At 48.0% G+C, this 19,228-nt stretch overlaps 1 protein-coding gene and 1 long non-coding RNA gene across 3 annotated transcripts; both read right to left on the reverse strand.

Moving 5' to 3' along the window:
* Positions 1-3,776: 3,776 nt before the first annotated feature.
* LOC128490424 (uncharacterized) lies at positions 3,777-4,303 on the reverse strand. Its single transcript, XR_008353947.1, has 2 exons — positions 3,959-4,303; positions 3,777-3,895 (listed from the first exon to the last, which is right to left on the reverse strand). It is a non-coding gene; the product is annotated as an uncharacterized LOC128490424 (long non-coding RNA).
* Positions 4,304-4,669: 366 nt separating this feature from the next.
* Positions 4,670-19,228, reverse strand: BCAT1 (branched chain amino acid transaminase 1). Of its 2 annotated transcripts, none has more exons than XM_053462282.1 (11): positions 19,141-19,228; positions 12,324-12,392; positions 11,130-11,330; positions 10,817-10,927; positions 9,437-9,556; positions 7,959-8,122; positions 7,694-7,836; positions 5,725-5,810; positions 5,485-5,625; positions 5,069-5,143; positions 4,670-4,924 (listed from the first exon to the last, which is right to left on the reverse strand). In XM_053462282.1, exons 1-11 carry the CDS (start codon positions 19,153-19,155, stop codon positions 4,883-4,885), a joined length of 1,167 nt encoding a protein of 388 aa, XP_053318257.1. In that variant the 5' UTR covers positions 19,156-19,228; the 3' UTR covers positions 4,670-4,882. The 2 variants fall into 2 exon arrangements, with proteins under 2 accessions (XP_053318257.1, XP_053318258.1); XM_053462283.1 differs by lacking the exon at positions 19,141-19,228 and adding an exon at positions 13,369-13,395.

A 19,228-nucleotide genomic window follows, 5' to 3' on the forward strand; every position in this document is an offset into this window, starting at 1 on the left:
TCTGTCTCTCGCTCATGCAGCTTCTGACCGTAGAGCTCTATCCTTAAACCTGCACTGGGGGGCTCTGGAGGAGGGCGTTTGAAGGCCCCTCTGGACAGGGCGTTTACGCGTTTGGTAACTTTATAAAATATCGTCTGACAGAGTAACGCTTTGTTTATAGTTCTCCCATCAGTCGTCTTTTGTCATTTCCAAGACCATACTTAAGGATTTTGGTTTTTTTTCCTATAAAAAAACCTCCTGTTTGAAAAGAACCTTTCTAAGCCTCCGTCTCCCCCAGAAAACAATTCCGAAAAGACTCGTTTGTTTTCAGCTCTAATTTAATGTTGTTTCAAACCGAAGTTTCAAGAAAAGCCCGGTGTAAGAGCGGCCTTGGAGTTTCTGGAATGAGCTCAGAGGGAGCGACAAACAGTCCTTGTTCTGAGTTATTTGCTCAGCGCGGGAAGGCGGCCGCTGCGCAGGTGCTGCAAAGTTTCCCTAAATCCACACCGCAAAAATCCCTCTATTAAAACTTTGCCCTAATGAAAGAAGAACGGGGGCTCCTGTGCTCGGCGGGGAGAGGAATCTGCTGGAAATATGTCCTGTTTGTTTTTCAGAGGACTATTTATAGAGAGGGGCAGTTACGGCACTAAAGGCCCTTTCTGCTGCCCGCCGTAACGCTCATCCCCGCGGCTGGCTTCTGTCACAATCATTCTGTTTATGTTTTTGTCACATTTTAACACTTTTTTTACTTTCGCAACATTGTATCGTCTCGAGAAGATTGTGTGGCAGCGACACCTGGTGGTGGGTGAGGGGAGTGCACCGCAGACCCACTTTTCTTATATATCGTAAATATACTTTCAGTCCTTTATCCCAATTATTATAAAACCGTAACCGAGAACCACCTAAAAACCCAGATTCTGCCGGCAGGTCGGCCCGATCCAGCCTGCCCATTTAAAAGGGGATTTTAATTAACAATTTAATTTTTTAAATATTTTATTAATATATAGTAGTTGAATTTTATATAAATTCCTGAATAATCCAGTTCTGTGACCGTTACCCTTTAAACACCAGACAAGGTCATGAAGTCCATTTTAGAACTCGATTTATTTCCTCTATAGGTGCCATCGATCTGGAGCCCACCGTGTGCCCCCTCTTGGTGCTTCCTACACTTTCTTGCGGCCCTAACGGGTACTAGAATTTCATAGTTTGTTTTTTGTTCTGTACAACATTCTTTTTATATACTTTTGGTATATAAATCACTTCCAGTGTCTAGCAATTTCATGTAAATGTAATTAATTTTAATTTAAATGGCATTTATTACGTTTTTGTTAAAATGTTTGTGGTAGAACCCGATCCACTAATGTTTGGCACAGAATAAATATTTAGTGGATCGGGATCTACTACAAAGATAAAAAATAAATAAAAGAAATGCATTAAAATGCACCTTTAATGAAATTAAAAATGAATTCAATGTAATCTTATCTCCGCAAGGTCTACTGAGGCAGGGGTGTTTACTGAAACTGTCAGGGGTTAAAATAGGCTGAAATATTCTTATATTATTAAATTACCGGTAAAATTAATTATATTTGCAGTAATTTATTCGAGAATCAGTATTATGACTACAGCTGTAGATTTTTAGAATTACAAGCATTGGGGGGTCTGGACAGGGGGGGTCTGGGGATTGGGATGACTCCCCCAGAGCCGTCACTGGGATTTTTTCATATTTTCTGGCATGTGGCGCCATCTGCTGTCCAGATTCATAACTACGATGAGGCCGTCGGCTTCGCAGGAGTTTGAAGTTTTTGAAATTATGACTAGACAGGGGCCGACGGGGGGCCGATCTGCCGGCGGGTTCTGGGTTTCTATCAAGATACAAGACTTGATACAAAGTAACCGTCCCAAAAGCTGAGAGTCTCCTTGACACTGTTGGTAGAGAATTCCCACTCCCATCAATCCCATCTCTCCAGAGACTGATCCAAAAGCACGGCAGCCAAGATCATCCCCAGTGGTCGTTGCGTCATTAGGGTAGTTTTTCTACTAATTATTTTGGGGGTTCTAGTTCTGGAATCACCTCTTTCTTTATCAGAGGTCACTTTGGGGGCAGAAAGGGATTCTTCCCTCTTTGGAAATCTCTTCAGCAGCGAGGGGGCAACAGGACGGACTTAGGGGCTTTTTCCAACTTTAATAGTCCAGCTTCTCACATTTAGGGTAATCCAGACCTCCAGGGGGCCCCTGTGGACACCTCCCGCACCCTAACTCTCCCAGGGGTCGGCCCTTTCCCATTACCCTTGGACCGCTCCTTCTCTATGAAGCTGGCGTTCCCCCTTCGCACTGTATAGATGGACAGACAGTCCGAACGCGTTGGGATTTCTGCCGCGGCGACCAATGGTGACCGGCGCGGCTAACGATTCATTCATCGCGACGGGGGTCCGGGGGGATAAACCGGCTTCCGTGGGGCAAATAAATGGAACCGGCTCCTGGTCAAATCACGTTATCTTTGTTTAAACGATTAAAAAGACAATTAGTGCTCCCTCTGCATGCGCGGCGGACACCGGCGACATTTCTCAACAGCAGAAAGGATCGATTAGACAAAAAGTGGACTCGTCACACAAAACGGCTTTTTCCCCGTAATGGACGTTTTTCAAAGCGTTTTGCGCATGATAAGGCAGGCAGATGTGTGAACCGCCGTCTATAGCGGTGTCAGAGCCGTCAGGTTTAGTAAACGGGCGATTAAAGATATATAAAGTCTTTGTTTGACGACAGCCATCTGGCGGCGCGCATGTTGCGTGACTAAACGCCCAGTAATCACCGCGGCTTTCTGTTACCCGTAAAGTCGGCGGTTACCGTAATCATCCGGCGCTCGCATCTCCTGTAAAGTCATTTCACGGACAGCTGGGGGGGGGGGTTGAAGCTCGTTAGGAAACGTTCATAACGCGGGGGGCAGAAATATCACCCAGGTATTTAAGGCTAAAAAAATGCGAAATGTGCAGGTGGGCGCCCCCCCACCAACACGCTCGTCCGTGCAGATTTATTACACCGGTGCTTTAAACGGGGCAAATAACGATAAATCACCCCCCCTCCCCCGCATTTCCTGAAGATCCTGCCTTTATGAGATAGTGTCACTTTAATTATTACCCCCCTGTAGTTACCCCACTGCCAACTCCCTGTGACCGGGCTCCGCGCCCCTCGTATTATCCCCGGGGGATATAAGGACCCCACTGGGTGGTTTTTGCTACATTTAGCCCCAGAATTTCATGGTAATTTATACATCCGGCATCCTGAACGCTCCCCCCGCCAGCCATGAAAAAAAGGCAGCTTTAGTAACTTAATAAATAATAATAAATTATAATCCTTTTACGTGGCGGTGCTGCCCTCTACTGCCTCCTGCGGGTATCACAGGGTTGCTTTTTGAAACGAACACCTGGAGCGCTGATGGAGGATCCCCAGCACGAACCCGCAGGCAGATCGGCCCCATCCGGCCCCCGTCTGGTCGCCCGTTTCTCCTGCTGTAACGACTCAAACCTTAATCAGTCGTTGGTCTCGTCTTAGATTCAGGAGCCGTATGTCTATCCCATGCATGTTTAATCCCCTCACTGTATTACCCTCTACCACCTCTGCTGGGAGGCTGTTCTACTTATCTACCACCTTCTCATAAGGGTGCGATATATTTGTACGAATCATAGTAAAGTTATTCATTTGGTTTTTTTAAATGTTAGGAATCTAAATCGGGGAATCTGTAAAGGCCGAAGCGTCAGACCCTGAGCCGTTATGATGTCACACAGAGGGGACGCCGTCTGAACGCACCGCTTTATTGTGATTCTGCGGGGAAAATTCACATTTCATCAACACAATTTAACACAAAACAGCTGGAGTGACGCGGACGTCACACAAACACTTAATATCATCGTATAAACACCTGACATCATCGTATAAACACCTGACATCATCGTATAAACACGTGACATCATAGTATAAACACCTGACATCATCGAGATTGTGCTGAGCGCGGATCCGCGGAGCCCCCGAGAAACAATGTAACAAAACGGGACGATTCCACGGAAACTTCTTCATTAATAAATCACTTCCCAAAATTACACCAAACTTTTTCTCCCTGATTATTATTATTTTTGGAATTATTGCAAATAATCGGAAGTAATTATCCGCGTATTTTTCTCGTCGTAAAACATTTTGGGTTTCTCTTATAAAAAAAAGTTTTGCAAAATTGGACTGAAAACCAAAACGACTTCCGCTCACCCTAAAATCTGAAATTCCCGATCCTGCGCTCGGCCCGGAGTGTAACCCGCGGGAAATAACGGGAAATCACCCAGAAATCTTTCAATAAAAGAATTTCGGGAATATTTTTGGTTCTCAGTTGGGAAAAAAACAGCGAAAAAAATGACTTTGGTGGAAAAGACCTGAAAAACATAACTAAAAACACGAGATTTTCACTGTTTTTTATATTTGTCCAAAGCCTCCCAGAGACGCCAGCAGAGCGTAGGGGGCGGGGGTTGGGGGGCAACAGGGCAACCCCCCCCCCGAAAGACGGCAGCGTCATTATTCCCGATTCCAAGTAAGAGGCGGGGTTGAGTGGGGGGTTAGTGTGAGTGTCCAGGTGTGCGTTAGTGTGAGTGATTGCCTAAACGCTGCGGTATATACTTACTGATACAGAAAATCACCATTTTCACGAGAATAAACACCAAATATGGCAATTTTACCCAAAATACACATTTCTGTATAAAGGAGTGAAAAAGAACCTAAAACACGACATGTAATGATTGACAGGATTTGGGATGGGGGGGGTAACAGATGCGTCAGCAAACGGGAGTATTTATCACACGGAATAGCCGGATGTCACGCGTGTCACGTGACGTGTGCCTCGCGGACGGTGTGGAAGTGGCGGCGTTTAGGACACGGTGGCCATCCACTCGCTCTCCACTCTTCCGTACTGAAACACAAAGAGGAAAAAAATGTTACGCGGCAACAGCGCGCCAACAGCGTGGCAACAACGTTTTTTTTGCTTTGCAATCTGTGCGACGGCAAGAATCAAGCGGCGGGAACCAAAGGGTTAATACGAAGAAACCCCCCTCACCTGGATGTCGCTGAGCTCCGCGAGGGCCCGGCGGGCGATCTTAGGTCCGTTCTCCATGGTTGGGATGCTCAGGTTCTACAGAAATACAACAAGCGCAGGCATTAAGCAGACGCGCGACGCTCGGAATTCCTCCTCCAGTAACCCGGCCGTCCAGGGGAGCCGTGGTAACGGGCCATAGAAACCCAGAACCCACCGCAGATCGGCCCCATCCGGCCCCCGTCTAGTCGCCCGTTTCTCCTGCTGTAAAGACTCAAACCTTAATCAGTCGTTGGTCTCGTCTTAGATTCAGGAGCCGTATGTCTATCCCATGCATGTTTAATCCCTCACTGTATTACCCTCTACCACCTCTGCTGGGAGGTTGTTCCGCTTATCCTCCCTCTCAGAAGCCCAGCCAGCGCCTGTAATTGTTTCCTTACCTCGTCCTTGTACAGAATGTTGCCGATCGGACACACGGAGCAGGCGGTTCCCGTCCCGAAAACCTCCTTCACGCGGTTTGCCTTTAGTGCCGCCACCAGATCCTTCATGGTGATGTATCTCTCGGAGACCTTAAACTCCCCCTGCGGACAGACGCGGCCGGTAAGTCTGGGGGTGGTGGGAGTTGAAGTGACCGCGAGGCCTCTGATTGGCTACGGCCGTTACGCGGCGTCGTCACCTACCCACTTGCGACTCAGGTCCAGAACGCTCTGCCTCAGCACCCCGGGGAGGATGATGCCGTCCAGCGGGGGGGTGACCAGCTCCTCCTCTGCAATAAACAGCGATTTAGGTTAAAACCTAAATACCTAAAGTAACTTTATTTCAAAGGAGGAGAAAAGTTACAACAAGAGAGCGGAATCTAACACTAGAGAGTCAGAGACTGAGATGGAACGGAAGGAAGATTCACTTTACTGAGAGCGGGGGATAAGTGGAACAGTCTCCCAGAAGAGGTGGTAGAGGGTAATACAGTGAGGGTATTAAACATGCATGGGATAGACATACAGCTCCTGAATCTAAGACAAGGCCAACGACTGATGGGCCGGATGGGGCCGACCTGGTGGGGGGTTCTGGGTGTCTCTTAGCGGTTTATTTTATAATTCAGTATTCTGCGATGACATGTAATAAAAGGGTTAATTGCACAGAGCTGGTTTATAAAGATTTTTAACCCTTCGTTTCGTTTTTCGCCATCTCTTTAAACATAGAGAATGAAAAGGGGGCGCGATGACCCCGCGGGAATTATTTGGGAAACGGCCCAAGCAGGAGGTCCGAGTGACTCAATGACTCGGCCGCTGCGTGGAATAACTGGCTTAACGGTATAAATAGGACAGCGAGTGACCGGCTTATCCTCCAGTGACGCGCGGCGGCTCGGAATCCCCCCCCCCCAGTGACCCGGACGTCCGGGGAGCCGTGGAAACGGGTTAAAAACCCAGAACCCATCGGCAGAATCCTGCTGTAACGACTCAAACCTTAATCAGTCGTCGGTCTCGTCTTAGATTCAGGAGCCGTATGTCTATCCCATGCATGTTTAATCCCCTCACTGTCTTACTGTATTACCCTCTACCACTTCTGCTGGGAGGCTGTTCCACTTATCCACCACCCTCGCAGTTATGAAAAGCCAGGAGAGCCTCTTCACGTTGAAATGCTGAGTATCCCATTTGCTGAAGATAGTATTTTATGAATCACATTAGCCATAGTCTGCTAGGTTTTCCCAGCCCCGGGGCCAGCATAAAAATGCAAAAGGTCAGCAAATTTGGTAAAGATCATCTGGGGCGAGGGGGGGGGTTCCCGCCGTCAGATAAATCATTTTGATTGGGCGCTGCCAACCGGATAAATAAATCCAAGGCTAAGAGAAGCCCCTAACTGGGGCACAATCTGCTCACTAATCTCAGAGAAAATCCCTCGAATCTCCGGTTATTTCGCGTCTCGCGGAGGAGCGATTTGATTGGTTATTAGGCAGCCTGCTGCCGGCTGAGGAAGACCAGAGTTGTTGGAGGTTTAAAAGTTACTGTTTGCTCTTTTTAAAGGGTCTCTCGCCTCTCTCTTGGGGGGATGGATCAGGAGGTTCCTACCAAACACTGAGATAATTCTACGGGGGCTGCAGGGTTCACTGATAAATCTATGGGGTGCTGCAGGGTTCACTGATAAGTCTATGGGGGGCTGCAGGGTTCACTGAGAAGTCTATGGGGGGCTGCAGGGGTCACTGATAAGTCTATGGGGGGCTGCAGGGTTCACTGATAAGTCTATGGGGGGCTGCAGGGTTCACTGATAATTCTACGGGGGGCTGCAGGGGTCACTGATAAGTCTATGGGGGGCTCCAGGAGCCACTGATAAGTCTATGGGGGGCTGCAGGGGCCACTGATAAGTCTATGGGGGGCTGCAGGGTTCACTGATAAGTCTATGGGGGTCTGCAGGGTTCACTGATAAGTCTACGGGGGGCTGCAGGGTTCACTGATAAGTCTACGGGGGTCTGCAGGGTTCACTGATAAGTCTACGGGGGTCTGCAGGGTTCACTGATAAGTCTACGGGGGTCTGCAGGGTTCACTGATAAGTCTATGGGGGGCTGCAGGATTCATAAGTTTTCATACTTTTGCATTTTTCAGTAATTCGTGTTACTAGGCAGAATCTGGGTGAGAAAACATCATTTCTACAAACCTCCGTCCTCATTCTTCCAGAACACGAAAACGTTCATGGTCCCGGCCTCCGTGATCTGATCGTCCTCCCCGTACAGCCACAGCACCTGCTGACACCCCTTTTCTATGGCTTCTTCCTGGGGGTAGATAGTCGGGCCGTAGTTCCTTAAAAATGACACAAGGACCACCATAAGGACGTGCGGGACCCCCGTGATGGGCGTAATTACCTATTCATTAAGTAGCTGCCTCAGCGCTCCATGGTGGTCCGAGGCAGGGAGGACCCTCACCCTCCGGTCTTGCAGTCCCCGGTTCCCCCCTTCCAGGCTCTCACGAATTTCGGGTCGGCCCACAAAGAAATCGGTTTGAAGCTTCCTTTGGCAAAATAAGCTCCGACCGGACTCAGGATGACGTAGAGCAGCGCGGAGGACGACTTCTTCACCCCCAGCGACTCCTGAGCGATAAATGTATATATATTCAGAGAAAGGATTATATTATTATATATATTCTTGTAAATATTACATTATTATATTATATATATTCAGAGAAATGATTATATTATTATATATATTCATGTAAATATTACATTATTATATTATATATTATATATATTCAGAGAAATGATTATATTATTATATATATTCATGTAAATATTACATTATTATATTATATATATTCAGAGAAATAATTATATTTTTTATATATATTCATGTAAATATTACATTTTTATATTATATATATTCATAGAAATAATTATATTATATATATTCATGTAAATATTACATTATTATATTATATATTATATATATTCAGAGAAATAATTATATTATTATATATATTCATGTAAATATTACATTATTATATTATATATTATATATATTCAGAGAAATAATTATATTATTATATATATATACATGTAAATATTACATTATTATATTATATATATTCAGAGAAATAATTATATTATTATATATATTCATGTAAATATTACATTATTATATTATATATATATATATATTCAGAGAAATAATTATATTATTATATATATTCATGTAAATATTACATTATTACATTATATATATTCATAGAAATAATTATATTATATATATTCATGTAAATATTACATTATATTATTTATTATATTTATTCATAGAAATAATTATATTATTATATATATTCATGTAAATATTACATTATTATATTATTTATATTCATAGAAATAATTATATTATTATATATATTCATGTAAATATTACATTATTATATTATATATATTCATAGAAATAATTATATTATATATATTCATGTAAATATTACATTATTATATTATATATTATATATATTCATAGAAATAATTATATTATTATATATATTCATGTAAATATTACATTATTATATTATATATATTCATAGAAATAATTATATTATATATATTCATGTAAATATTACATTATTATATTATATATTATATATATTCATAGAAATAATTATATTATTATATATATTCATGTAAATATTACATTATTATATTATATATTATATATATTCAGAGAAATAATTATATTATTATATATATTCATGTAAATATTACATTATTATATTATATATATTCAGAGAAATGATTGTATTATTATATATTTTCATGTAAATATTATCTGATACAGTAAATTCACGTAAATTCCATAAATACAGTAAATTCACGTTACTATTAAGTAACAGGAAATGTGTATTTCACGAGACCCCCCAGTGCTACGGCGTGACGACGGACCTCGGTTCCGATGAACGCGGGGCGGATGTACAGACTGGCGTCGCTGGAGTCTGGAACCCAATCTTTATCCAGATCGACTAATTTCAGGATACATTTCAGCAATTCCTCCTTATCAAACGCCTGGAAACACAGAAAATGTGAGTGTGAGAAAACCGGGACGCTTCACGCACGCTCAGCACACTAGTGATCAGGCAGCTCTCTCCCGCACGCTCAGCGTTACACTAGTGATCAGGCAACTCTCTCCCGCACGCTCAGCGTTACACTAGTGATCAGACGTCTCTCTCCCGCACGCTCAGCGTTACACTAGTGATCAGATGTCTCTCTCCCGCACGCTCAGCGTTACACTAGTGATCAGACGTCTCTCTCCCGCACGCTCAGCGTTACACTAGTGATCAGACGTCTCTCCCGCACGCTCAGCGTTACACTAGTGATCAGACGTCTCTCTCCCGCACGCTCAGCGTTACACTAGTGATCAGGCAGCTCTCTCCCGCACGCTCAGCGTTACACTAGTGATCAGGCAGCTCTCTCCCGCACGCTCAGCGTTACACTAGTGATCAGGCAACTCTCTCCCGCACGCTCAGCATTACACTAGTGATCAGACAGCTCTCTCCCGCACGCTCAGCGTTACACTAGTGATCAGACGTCTCTCTCCCGCACGCTCAGCGTTACACTAGTGATCAGACGTCTCTCTCCCGCACGCTCAGCGTTACACTAGTGATCAGGCAGCTCTCTCCCGCACGCTCAGCGTTACACTAGTGATCAGGCAACTCTCTCCCGCACGCTCAGCGTTGCACTAGTGATCAGGCAGCTCTCTCCCGCACGCTCAGCGTTACACTAGTGATCAGACAGCTCTCTCCCGCACGCTCAGCACACTAGTGATCAGACGTCTCTCTCCCGCACGCTCAGCGTTACACTAGTGATCAGGCAGCTCTCTCCCGCACGCTCAGCGTTACACTAGTGATCAGGCAGCTCTCTCCCGCACGCTCAGCGTTACACTAGTGATCAGGCAGCTCTCTCCCGCACGCTCAGCGTTACACTAGTGATCAGGCAGCTCTCTCCCGCACGCTCAGCGTTACACTAGTGATCAGACGTCTCTCCCGCACGCTCAGCGTTACACTAGTGATCAGGCAGCTCTCTCCCGCACGCTCAGCGTTACACTAGTGATCAGACGTCTCTCTCCCGCACGCTCAGCACACTAGTGATCAGACGTCTCTCTCCCGCACGCTCAGCGTTACACTAGTGATCAGACGTCTCTCTCCCGCACGCTCAGCACACTAGTGATCAGACGTCTCTCTCCCGCACGCTCAGCGTTACACTAGTGATCAGGCGCTGATAAATTAAACAAGTCTCGCACCAGCGCTGTGGGGAGGAATAACGCACCGGCAGAGACATACGTATAGCAGATTGCAGCATTCGTTTCATGTTGAGTTTGGGCCGAAACACGCGAACCTTCCCGTCAGCTCCTCGGTAAGCCTTGAATCCTTCAAACAGCTAGACACGGAGAGCAGAGAGTTAAACCAATTCACCTGTGCACAAGCAGGGCAATCCCGGCAAACAGTCAGTAAAGTGAAATGTAAAAAACTCATAAACCTGGAAAAAGTGACATGAGAGCCGCCTGTAAGCGTGTCATCAGGTTATATATATAGGTATATACTGTATATATATAGGGGGCTGTGATATGGGGGGGGCTCACCTGCATGCCGTAGTGAAGGGCCGGGGACGCGGGGTGAATGGAGAATTTCCCGAAAGGCTTAATGACGGGTTTCTGCCACCCGGTGGGTGCCGTCCACTCGATGGTGAGCATGTGATCGGTGAACACGGTGCCGAACACGAGGCCCGACAGATCCGGCTTCTCTCTGGGATTGGTCACCCGGCTGATTATTAAGTCTGATGCCTAAAAAACAAAGAAACCTCACAATCACCCGAGTGTCCCTGATTAAGTTGGCCAGTCCCTCCCATATCCCTATTTCCTTATCTGATCCCCCTTTCCTCCCCTGATGCCCCTCTTTTCTAGGAGGTCAGAATGTTTGCTGGGTATGAGGGGATGCGTCTAGGCGGGGTCTTCCGGCTCGTCCCGCGTTTTTTGGGGGGTTTTGAAATAAAGTGACCTTCTTATGAGGTCATTCATCGCGTGACCTTTGCCGACCTCCGGCGTTCCGTGAAATAACTTTTCTCCACCCGTCAAAAAATGGAGTTCTCGTCATTCTTTGTTTAGAAGACAATTCTGGACTCGTGTGGGTCGGGGGCAGATAACGCCGTGCAGCTACTGGGTCAGGGGGTAATTAAAGGGTTATTACCCCAGTCTCGGGGGGGGAGGGGCAGATTATCAGGGTCTCCTTCATATTCTCCTCTGGAGCGGGCGAGTAGACGGGCAGGTTTCCGAGTTGCTATGGTTACGAGAGATATGAGCGTGACACGCGGACACGTGAATTATTAACTCCTCGTCTACCAGCAGGGGACGTCCGGTCAGCGCGAGTTTTATCCCATGCTGAGCCAAAACGTCCCCCACGGGGAGGAAAAAGAGTTTAAACCTCCAGCGGGGACAAATAAACAAATAAAACAAGTTGCCGTCTCAGCGGAAAAAAAACTTTAAACAGAACGTTTCTTCCAGCCGAAAAGGTCGGTGACATCAGATCTCACACTGTGATGTCACCATTTGGTGCAAGTTACCCCTCTAACCGCAAGTTACCCCTCCATCATTAGATTTAATATCATGTCCCAGTAATAGAGCCAAGAAACCCTGCGATCCCCTAATACCCCGGCAACCATTCCGAGCGCCTAGAAAAGGGGGCATCAGGGGACTGAAGAGGGGCATCGGGGGAGTGAAGAGGGGCATCAGGGGAGGGACTGGCCAAACTAAACAGGGACACTTGTCACATAATCTCACCTTGAAGGAGTCGGCGGCGCGTTCTCCATCGCTGCATCCCCCACCGCCCCGGCAGCCATCTTTACAATTCTGTAACATAGAAGAGAGCGGGGAGAGAGGGGTTAATAAGAGCGCCCGCCAGTCATCCCCCCTACCTGTGTCATTCCCGGACCCCATGACATCATCAGAGACCCCCTTCTGCCCCTTCCAAAAGGATATCGCCTCAGGAATCAGGGGTCAGAGGTCAGTAAAGCCCTGGCTGCGGGGCAATAATCTTCTCACAGGGGATTTAGGGGGGCAGGAATATCTGGAGCCGCTGTATTAGCCGCTACCACTTCTGCTGGGAGGCTGTTATACCTATCCACAACCGTCTCAGTAAAGTAACACCCCATTCCGTTATTATTTATTGTAATAACAACTTATAACGCAGGAATATTATTATTAACCCCATCCTCTCTGTTGGACTATAATGCTTTTCCTCCCCACTTATCATTACAGGATATTTGTAAATGTTTGCGGCGGTCGCACTGATACCCCCGTGACTGGGAGTCAGATCTGTGTGTAGTGTCAGCGGGTGCGTCGGACAGCGGGTCAGCGGCTCTGAGATCCCCCCCAAGTCTATATATAATATACAGGCTCCAGATGATTCTTTTGTAGAATTTATTCCTCCCCAGACAGGAATCAAATAGAAATTCCATAAAATACACACCGGGGCAAATACAGGGGACAGGTACATAGCAGGGGCAGATGCAGGGGGCAGATGCAGGGGGCAGGTACATGACATGGGCAGATGCAGGGGGCAGGTACATGGCAGGGGCAGATGCAGGGGGCAGGTACATGGCAGGGGCAGATGCAGGGGGCAGGTACATGGCAGGGGTAATTCGTGTGTGGGCGTGCCGTGTATCCGCGCGTTTTCGGTGTCCGTTCGCAGCGCATCCGGTTCTATCTCTCCGGGTTTCCCGCCCCCGCCATGTACTGTGAGCGGATTTATCGCAATACCCCCTGCAGCCCCCCCCCCTCCCGGTTTTCGCGGTTTATTCTGAGGTTTATTCTCAGGCGCCGTTACCTCTCCCGGTGCGCAGCTCGCCATGGTCTGTCCCGCCCCCGCAACGTCAAAGTCCCGCCCCTAAGCTTCCCTCCCCATCCCCTCCTCTCCCCCCAATCCTGACTCCGCTCTCCATCCTTTCCCTCCCTACTCTCCTAACCGCTCTTCCCTATCTCCCCCATTGTCACCCCCATCCTCACCCCCCAGTCCTGACTCCTCTCCCCTTCATCTTTACTTCTCTCCCTCCAGCCCCCTCCTCTCCATCCTTTTCTCGGCGCATCCTCCTCCTCTCCCCTCTATCCTCACTCTTTGCTGCCCTCCTTACTCCCCTCAACCCTCTCCTCATCTACCTTCCCCTCCATCCTCACTCCTTTCCCCCATACATACTCCTCTCCTCCCTATCCTCCCCCCCTCCATCCTCTCTCCCTTATCCTCCTAACTTCTCTTTCATATCTCCTCTTTTCTCTCCTTCTTCACTCCTCTCCCCTCCCTCTTTACTCTTCTCCCCTCCCTCTTTACTCTTCTCCTCTCCATCCTTACTCTTCTCCCCTTTTATCATCACTTCTCCCCCACCCTCTCCTTTCCCACCATTCTCCTACTCCTCCTGTCCCCCTCCATCCTCACTCCCCCATACTTACTCTTCTCCCCATCCTCACCCCCCCTTCCATCCTCCTTCTCTCCTCCATCCCTTCTCCCCTGTCCTCCTCACTCCTCTCCCCCTTGTCCTCCAATTGCTGCCGGTTTATGAAGGAGGTGGTATTGGGCAGCAAGTCACAGACTGGCACCTGCCGGTACCGGGTTTGGGGAATGGCAGCCGGGCGGGGTTGGCCCACAGGGGCCGGTTATTGATGGGAGTCGATATCCCTGTTGAACCGGTTTGACGTCTAATCTGCGTTTTCTGGTTAATGATTTCAACAGAAATTCTTTACATTCGACCCGAAAAAGACCTGAAATTCCAGCAGGAACTTTATTGGCAGAAGGGAGAATCCGAGCAGAGCCTGCCTGGACCAATCAGCAACTTAACAATAGGGGAGCGAGAACTTTATGGGGAGGAATAAGTGCAGATCCTGAGAACAGGAAGTTGAGGCGGCCGCTCCCACGGGACACGCATACGGGGGGGGTTGTAATATGCAGATATTGATTATATTAATTATTAATCCCTGAACACAAATATACATCATATTATATTACTGTACGGGGGGGCGCGCCCTGTGATTTTTGGCAGCGCTCGGTAGGAAGCCGAGTGTCACGCGTGTGCGAGCCGCAGCCAACATTCTATAACGTGATAATCGGGGTCATCCGGGGACAAAGACTCCTCAACAAACAATCGACACGGAGCCTGCCGGCAGATCGGCCCCCGGCGGCCCCCGTCTAGTCTCTCGTCTCTCCTGTTGTAACGACTCAAACCTTAATCAGCCGTTGGTCTCGTCTTAGATTCAGGAGCCGTATGTCTATCCCATGCATGTTTAATCCCCTCACTGTATTACCCTCTACCACCTCTGCTGGGAGGCTGTTCCACTTATCTACCACCCTGTCACTAAAGTAAAACTTCCTTCCATTCCATCTCAGCCTCTGATAATATACTGGGATATAAAGTCAGTGCTGGGATTATATAACTTCAGGAACTGCAGTCCGTTCAGGGATCGGTAGAACAGGTAGATGTGGCCAGGAGCAGGTGGCTTCCCGAAAAACCCAACCAGCCCCCCGGGGAGAGGCACAGAGCAGATAATTAAATCACGGCAAATACAGACACGCCTGGGACACGCTACCCGCCTGCCCCATGGCACAGAACACGCCAATGTCACCGGCTCACTCCGGTTATCCCCGATATTCTGGTTTCTCATCTGTAGAGACATATAACCGGGAAGCACCGCGCATGCACAGCCCGAGGTCTCAAAGCTCCGCCCCTCCGCCGAGCTCCGCTACATAGTAACAGAACAGCCAATTCCAAAGCTGACCCCCAACACTTATCTTAAAATCCTCAGCGGACCCCCAGCCCTGACCTTGAGATTGTGAACTGACCCCAGGCCTGACCTTGACATCCCGAACTATCTGACCCCAGCCGGGCTTTTCCTGCGGGGGGGGGGGGGTATTTAATGTAATTTGGATTGTATTTGGGAACAGGACTGGAATAGCTTCTTCTGTATCGAGGTTTGTGTCCTTAGCTGCGTTTCTGCCCCCGGCGGGGGGGAGGGGGGTGAGATTGCGCATGTCGCGTGTCCTTGACTTACTGGGGCAACTAGGAAGCCTCTTGCACCGTTATATAAGGTTCTGCCCCGTAAGATGTCTCGTGGGGCTCACAATGACCCATTCATACCACCAACAGCTGAGCAGCGGATCAAATGTAACTAAATCTACCACGGGGTCAGTGGGGGGGCTGGGGGGGTAAAGGTTTATCACATCAGGCTTCACCCTTTCAGTGCCGCCCAGCCCCCGCCTCAGGGCTCAACAATTATTATAATAATTATGCAATAAGAATAACAAATTTGCCCATTTCCCCCCTGCCCCCCCCCCGGATGTTATTTCACGTTTATTTATTTATTTATTTTATAAAAACAAAGTCTTTTCTGTGATTTTGTTGCTTGTTTGGTAAAATCCGCGTGATTACTGAAATCCCGGAAAATACTTCAAATTATTTAAAATCTCAGGTCGTTTTACTAATTCTGCTGCTTTTACCCCCGGGACTGATACCCCTGACACGCCGGGGGGGGGCTGGGGGGGTAGAAAGTGGCTATAAATAGGTTCTGATGGCAGGGAGATTTCTGCCGCCTCCAGCAAAGTGCGAGAGCCGGGGCCGGTGACAGCTGACGGCTCCCCACAGCGGCCTGGCCACGGATCAGCGGCCCCCGCGGCCCCAGGTCACAGAAACTGATCCAGATGCCACGGACGGGCTGGAACCTGTCCACGGGGCGGTTCAACTGCTATGACTGGCAGGGCAGGTGTGACCCCTGGGGGCTAATGTCTGGGTCATGTGACAGTGGAGGAGGGGAAGAGGTGAACCAGTGCCCCCCCCCAGCTCAGTTCTGTAATAAATACCCCCGGCAGTGCCACAGACCCTATAAATACCCCCGGCAGTGCCACAGACCCTGTAAATACCCCAGGCAGTGCCACAGACCCTGTAAATACCCCCGGCAGTGCCACAGACCCTGTAAATACCCCAGGGGGGGCTCCTCATGCTTAAACTCCCCATTTCAGCAATTTTTCAAGGAAGCCAGAATTTCCTCAAACTCAGCCCCGGTGTTCTTGGGGTGCCTAATCCTGCCCCGCAGTCTAGGGGCAGGTGCTGTTTTGGGGGGTATTAAAGTTTGCGTGTACCGGCGGCGCTGCCCGGGGCTTCATCCACGTATTAATATTATTAACAAAGAGCTGTTCCGGTGAAAAGATTGAAAAGTGGTGTTATCGCCATAGCAACCAACAGAATGGTCCGATCAGAAGGGACATTTTACTGGTTGCTATGGTGATGAGAACCAGAAGCAGTAAGGACTGTTTTTTTTTAAAATTCAGGACACTTGGTTACAATACAGAGAATTTCCAGCTCTACAGATCTGTGGATCGCGTCATACGGTGTTATATACAGGCATACAAGCCGGCCCCCGCAGGGTGTTATAGAGAGCCATCATGGGTGTTATAGAGAGCCATCATGGGTGTTATAGAGTGGCGCAGGGTGTTATAGGGAGGTGCAGGGGTAGTAGGGGGTTATACAGAGGTATAATAAATTATACAGGGATATTTTGGGTTATACAGGGGTATTTGGGGTTATATAGGGGTTATACAGGGGTATTTGGGGTTATACAGGGGTATTAGGGGTTATGCAGGGGTATTTGGGGGTTATACAGGGGTGTTTGGGGTTATACAGGAGTATTAGGGTTATATGGGGTTATACAGGGTTATTAGGGGGTTATACAGGGTATTTGGGGTTATACAGGGGTATTTGGGGTTATACAGGGGTATTTGGGATTATACAGGGGTATTAGGGGGTTATACAGGGATATTAGGGGGTTATACAGGGGTATTAGGGGGTTATACAGGGTTATTTGGGGTTCTACAGGGGTATTAGGGGGTTATACAGGGGTATTAGGGGGTTATACAGGGGTATTTGGGGGTTATACAGGGGTATTTGGGGTTATACAGGGGTATTTGGGGTTATACAGGGGTATTTGGGGTTATACAGGGGTATTAGGGGTTGTACAGGGGCATTTGGGGTTATACAGGGGTATTTGGGGTTATACAGGGGTATTAGGGGGTTATACAGGGGTATTTGGGGTTATACAGGGGTATTAGGGGGTTATACAGGGGCATGTGGGGTTATACAGGGGTATGTGGGGTTATACAGGGGTATTAGGGGGTTATACAGGGGTATTTGGGGTTATACAGGGGTATTTGGGGTTATACAGGGGTATTAGGGGGTTACACAGGGGTATTTGGGGTTATACAGGGGTATTGGGGGTTATACAGGGGTATTTGGGGGTTATACAGGGGTATTAGGGGGTTATACAGGGGTATTTGGGGTTATACAGGGGTATTAGGGGGTTATACAGGGGCATTTGGGGTTATACAGGGGTATGTGGGGTTATACAGGGGTATTAGGGGGTTATACAGGGGTATTTGGGGTTATACAGGGGTATTTGGGGTTATACAGGGGTATTAGGGGGTTACACAGGGGTATTTGGGGTTATACAGGGGTATTAGGGGGTTATACAGGGGTATGTGGGGTTATACATGGGTATTTGGGGTTATGCCGAGCTGTATTTGGGGTTAAACAGGGGTATAAGGGGGTTATACAGGGGTATGTGGGGTTATACAGGGGTATTTGGGGTTATACAGGGATATTAGGGGGTTATACAGGGGTATTAGGGGGTTATACAGGGGTATTAGGGGGTTATACAGGGGTATTAGGGGGTTATACAGGGGTATAAGGGGGTTATACAGGGGTATGTGGGGTTATACAGGGGTATTAGGGGGTTATACAGGGGTATGTGGGGTTATACAGGGGTATTTGGGGTTATACAGGGGTATTTGGGGTTATACAGGGGTATTAGGGGGTTATACAGGGGTATTTGGGGTTATACAGGGGTATTAGGGGGTTATACAGGGGTATTTGGGGTTATACAGGGGTATGTGGGGTTATACAGGGGTATTAGGGGGTTACACAGGGGTATTTGGGGTTACACAGGGGTATTAGGGGTTATACAGGGGTATGTGGGGTTATACAGGGGTATTTGGGGTTATACAGGGGTATTAGGGGGTTATACAGGGGTATTTGGGGTTATACAGCGGTATTTGGGGTTATACAGGGGTATTTGGGGTTATACAGGGGTATTAGGGGGTTATACAGGGGTATTTGGGGTTATGCCGAGCTGTAGCCCCCCACGTGCTGCGCGGCCGGATCTCAGACTTTTCCTGTTGCATGAACTGAAACATATGTTGCGTTTTCTTAAATTCAACAAATAAACAGAGAGAGGAGGGCGAGTGATCTCTGCACACCCAGCTCCCTCCACTCACAGCTCACTCAACACTCATCTCCCTCCACTCACAGCTCCCTCCACTCACAGCTCCCTCCACTCACAGCTCACTCATCTACCTCCACTCACAGCTCACTCAACACTCACAGCTCCCTCCACTCACAGCTCCCTCCACTCACCCCTCACTCAACACTCACAGCTCCCTCCACTCACGGCTCCCTCCACACTCAGCTCCCTCCACTCACAGCTCACTCATCTACCTCCACTCACAGCTTCCCCTCCACTCCCAGCTGCCCCCAACCCCTCGGATCATGCCCCGGGTAGCACTTGCCTCGTTGCTGGCCATGCCTGGCTGAGCTCCGTCTTCGCACTGGGAGTCACTGGGGCGGACTGGGAGCTGAAGACACGTTGCAGGCTGC

Source organism: Spea bombifrons, chromosome 4 (assembly GCF_027358695.1).
Source record: "Spea bombifrons isolate aSpeBom1 chromosome 4, aSpeBom1.2.pri, whole genome shotgun sequence".
Lineage (NCBI taxonomy): Eukaryota > Metazoa > Chordata > Amphibia > Anura > Pelobatidae > Spea > Spea bombifrons.

What these genes read in the sequence shown, in the direction of transcription:
- BCAT1 (XM_053462283.1), bottom strand. Translation starts at nt 13,392, where the DNA reads ATGGCGAGCTGCGCACCGGGAGAG. An exon ending in CTATACGTATGTCTCTGCCG is followed by an intron (nt 9,557 to 10,816) that starts GTGCGTTATTCC and finishes CTGTGTTTCCAG; the next exon opens with GCGTTTGATAAGGAGGAATT. An exon ending in GGGGACTGCAAGACCGGAGG is followed by an intron (nt 7,837 to 7,958) that starts GTGAGGGTCCTC and finishes GTCATTTTTAAG; the next exon opens with GAACTACGGCCCGACTATCT.